We start from the raw sequence: 5000 nt of genomic DNA, 5'->3' as shown, positions 1-5000 counted from the left end.
GGGGGCAGTTGACTGAGGTTGGGTCAGGGGCAGTTGACTGAGGTTGGGTCAGGGGGCAGTTGACTGAGGTTGGGTCAGGGGCTGTAGGCTGAGGTTGGGTCAGGGGGCAGTTGACTGAGGTTGGGTCAGGGGGCAGTAGGCTGAGAGGTTGGGTCAGGGGCAGTAGGCTGAGAGGTTGGGTCAGGGGCAGTAGGCTGAGAGGTTGGGTCAGGGGCTGTAGGCTGAGAGGTTGGGTCAGGGGCTGGGGCTGTAGGCTGAGAGGTTGGGTCAGGGGCTGTAGGCTGAGAGGTTGGGTCAGGGGCTGTAGGCTGAGAGGTTGGGTCAGGGGCTGTAGGCTGAGAGGTTGGGTCAGGGGCTGTAGGCTGAGAGGTTGGGTCAGGGGGCAGTAGGCTGAGAGGTTGGGTCAGGGGCAGTAGGCTGAGAGGTTGGGTCAGGGGCAGTAGGCTGAGAGGTTGGGTCAGGGGCAGTAGGCTGAGAGGTTGGGTCAGGGGGCAGTAGGCTGAGAGGTTGGGTCTGAGGGCAGTAGATTGAGAGGTTGGGTCAGGGGGCAGTAGGCTGAGAGGTTGGGTCAGGGGCTGTAGGCTGAGAGGTTGGGTCAGGGGCAGTTGACTGAGGTTGGGTCAGGGGCAGTTGACTGAGGTTGGGTCAGGGGCAGTTGACTGAGGTTGGGTCAGGGGCAGTTGACTGAGGTTGGGTCAGGGGCTGTAGGCTGAGAGGTTGGGTCAGGGGCTGTAGGCTGAGAGGTTGGGTCAGGGGCTGTAGGCTGAGAGGTTGGGTCAGGGGCTGTAGGCTGAGAGGTTGGGTCAGGGGCTGTAGGCTGAGAGGTTGGGTCAGGGGCTGTAGGCTGAGAGGTTGGGTCAGGGGCTGTAGGCTGAGAGGTTGGGTCAGGGGGCAGTTGACTGAGGTTGGGTCAGGGGGCAGTTGACTGAGGTTGGGTCAGGGGCTGTAGGCTGAGAGGTTGGGTCAGGGGCTGTAGGCTGAGAGGTTGGGTCAGGGGCTGTAGGCTGAGAGGTTGGGTCAGGGGCAGTAGGCTGAGAGGTTGGGTCAGGGGCAGTAGGCTGAGAGGTTGGGTCAGGGGCAGTAGGCTGAGAGGTTGGGTCAGGGGCTGTAGGCTGAGAGGTTGGGTCAGGGGGCAGTAGGCTGAGAGGTTGGGTCAGGGGGCTGTAGGCTGAGAGGTTGGGTCAGGGGGCTGTAGGCTGAGAGGTTGGGTCAGGGGCTGTAGGCTGAGAGGTTGGGTCAGGGGCTGTAGGCTGAGAGGTTGGGTCAGGGGCTGTAGGCTGAGAGGTTGGGTCAGGGGGCAGTTGACTGAGGTTGGGTCAGGGGGCAGTAGGCTGAGAGGTTGGGTCAGGGGGCAGTAGGCTGAGAGGTTGGGTCAGGGGGCTGTAGGCTGAGAGGTTGGGTCAGGGGGCTGTAGGCTGAGAGGTTGGGTCAGGGGCAGTAGGCTGAGAGGTTGGGTCAGGGGGCTGTAGACTGAGGTTGGGTCAGGGGGCTGTAGACTGAGGTTGGGTCAGGGGGCAGTAGGCTGAGAGGTTGGGGCAGTAGGCTGAGAGGTTGGGGCAGTAGGCTGAGAGGTTGGGGCTGTAGGCTGAGAGGTTGGGTCAGGGGCTGTCAGGCTGTAGGCTGAGGTTGGGTCAGGGGGCTGTAGGCTGAGAGGTTGGGTCAGGGGCTGTAGGCTGAGAGGTTGGGTCAGGGGCTGTAGGCTGAGAGGTTGGGTCAGGGGCTGTAGGCTGAGAGGTTGGGTCAGGGGCTGTAGGCTGAGAGGTTGGGTCAGGGGCAGTTGACTGAGGTTGGGTCAGGGGCTGTAGGCTGAGAGGTTGGGTCAGGGGCTGTAGGCTGAGAGGTTGGGTCAGGGGCTGTAGGCTGAGAGGTTGGGTCAGGGGCTGTAGGCTGAGAGGTTGGGTCAGGGGGCTGTAGGCTGAGAGGTTGGGTCAGGGGCTGTAGGCTGAGAGGTTGGGTCAGGGGCTGTAGGCTGAGAGGTTGGGTCAGGGGGCTGTAGGCTGAGAGGTTGGGTCAGGGGCAGTTGACTGAGGTTGGGTCAGGGGCAGTTGGCTGAGAGGTTGGGTCAGGGGGCTGTAGGCTGAGAGGTTGGGTCAGGGGGCAGTAGGCTGAGAGGTTGGGTCAGGGGCTGTAGGCTGAGAGGTTGGGTCAGGGGCTGTAGGCTGAGAGGTTGGGTCAGTAGGCTGAGAGGTTGGGTCAGTAGGCTGAGAGGTTGGGGCAGTAGGCTGAGAGGTTGGGTCAGGGGCTGTAGGCTGAGAGGTTGGGTCAGGGGCTGTAGGCTGAGAGGTTGGGTCAGGGGCTGTAGCCTGAGAGGTTGGGTCAGGGGCTGTAGCCTGAGAGGTTGGGTCAGGGGCTGTAGGCTGAGAGGTTGGGTCAGGGGGCTGTAGGCTGAGAGGTTGGGTCAGGGGCTGTAGGCTGAGAGGTTGGGTCAGGGGGCTGTAGGCTGAGGTTGGGTCAGGGGGCAGTAGGCTGAGAGGTTGGGTCAGAGGGCAGCAGGTTGAGAGGTTGGGTCAGGGGGCAGTAGATTGAGAGGTTGGGTCAGAGGGCAGTAGGTCAGATTGAGAGGTTGGGTCTGAGGGCAGCAGGTTGAGAGGTTGGGTCAGGGGGCAGTAGATTGAGAGGTTGGGTCAGGGGGCAGTAGATTGAGAGGTTGGGTCAGGGGGCAACACCATCCAGGACACAGGTGTTGTGTATTTGTGTGTTAGTTAATCTGTGTGTATTTGTGTGTTAGTTCATCTGTGTGTATTTGTGTGTTAGTTAATCTGTGTGTGTTTGTTCCAGGAATGTTCTACAGTGTTCCGGGAGTTTGTGTCGTTACTCAGACAGAAGTTCAGCTCCGCCTCCGGGTCGTGTGATGTCACCATCCCTGACACCAAGACACAGCTGTTCTCACGGTAACACAGACACTGATACACACTTATAAAAACACACACACCCCACGGTAACACACACACCTCACGGTAACACACACTCATACACACACACCCCACGGTAACACACACTCATACACACACACCTCACGGTAACACAGACACACAGAACATCTGATGAAAACCCACTCCTGTGCTCTCCTATTGGCCGACGTGTGTTGTTGATGTCATTTAGGTTCAAGGTGTACACCCTGGAGGACATGTCAGATGAGAAGACCAAGGACTCTCTCAACAGGTAGGAGATACAACTATCTGACATGAATATCAATACATGACAACTATCTGACAGGAATATCAATACATGACAACTATCTGACAGGAATATCAATACATGACGACTATCTGACAGGAATATCAATACATGACAACTATCTGACATGAATATCAATACATGACAACTATCTGACATGAGTATCAATACATGACAACTATCTGACAGGAATATCAATACAATACAACTATCTGACATGAGTATCAATACATGACAACTATCTGACAGGAATATCAATACATGACAACTATCTGACATGAGTATCAATACATGACAACTATCTGACAGGAATATCAATACAATACAACTATCTGACAGGAATATCAATACATGACAACTATCTGACATGAGTATCAATACATGACAACTATCTGACATGAGTATCAATACATGACAACTATCTGACAGGAATATCAATACAATACAACTATCTGACATGAATATCAATACATGACAACTATCTGACAGGAATATCAATACAATACAACTATCTGACAGGAATATCAATACATGACAACTATCTGACATGAGTATCAATACATGACAACTATCTGACATGAGTATCAATACATGACAACTATCTGACAGGAATATCAATACAATACAACTATCTGACATGAATATCAATACATGACAACTATCTGACATGAGTATCAATACATGACAACTATCTGACATGAGTATCAATACATGACAACTATCTGACAGGAATATCAATACATGACAACTATCTGACAGGAATATCAATACATGACGACTATCTGACATGAGTATCAATACATGACAACTATCTGACAGGAATATCAATACATGACAACTATCTGACATGAGTATCAATACATGACAACTATCTGACATGAGTATCAATACATGACAACAATACAACTATCTGACATGAGTATCAATACATGACAACTATCTGACATGAATATCAATACATGACAACTATCTGACAGGAATATCAATACATGACAACTATCTGACATGAGTATCAATACATGACAACAATACAACTATCTGACATGAATATCAATACATGACAACTATCTGACATGAATATCAATACATGACAACTATCTGACATGAGTATCAATACATGACAACTATCTGACATGAGTATCAATACATGACAACTATCTGACATGAGTATCAATACATGACAACTATCTGACATGAGTATCAATACATGACAACTATCTGACATGAGTATCAATACATGACAACTATCTGACATGAGTATCAATACATGACAACAATACAACTATCTGACATGAATATCAATACATGACAACTATCTGACATGAGTATCAATACATGACAACTATCTGACATGAGTATCAATACATGACAACTATCTGACATGAGTATCAATACATGACAACAATACAACTATCTGACATGAATATCAATACATGACAACTATCTGACATGAATATCAATACATGACAACAATACAACTATCTGACATGAATATCAATACATGACAACTATCTGACATGAGTATCAATACATGACAACTATCTGACATGAGTATCAATACATGACAACTATCTGACATGAGTATCAATACATGACAACTATCTGACATGAGTATCAATACATGACAACTATCTGACATGAGTATCAATACATGACAACTATCTGACATGAGTATCAATACATGACAACAATACAACTATCTGACATGAGTATCAATACATGACAACTATCTGACATGAATATCAATACATGACAACTATCTGACAGGAATATCAATACATGACAACTATCTGACATGAGTATCAATACATGACAACTATCTG

At 49.8% G+C, this 5000-nt stretch overlaps 1 protein-coding gene across 1 annotated transcript in view; it reads left to right on the top strand.

Moving 5' to 3' along the window:
- Positions 1 to 5000, top strand: part of LOC115119212 (general transcription factor 3C polypeptide 1-like) — a 76619-nt gene that overhangs the window by 51301 nt on the left and 20318 nt on the right. The window contains 2 exon segments of the mRNA XM_065000918.1: positions 2779 to 2891; positions 3103 to 3162. Coding sequence (XP_064856990.1) covers positions 2779 to 2891; positions 3103 to 3162 — 173 coding nt within the window.

Source organism: Oncorhynchus nerka, linkage group LG15, assembly GCF_034236695.1.
Source record: "Oncorhynchus nerka isolate Pitt River linkage group LG15, Oner_Uvic_2.0, whole genome shotgun sequence".
NCBI classification, from domain to species: domain Eukaryota; kingdom Metazoa; phylum Chordata; class Actinopteri; order Salmoniformes; family Salmonidae; genus Oncorhynchus; species Oncorhynchus nerka.
This window is presented reverse-complemented; position numbering and strand designations above follow the sequence as displayed.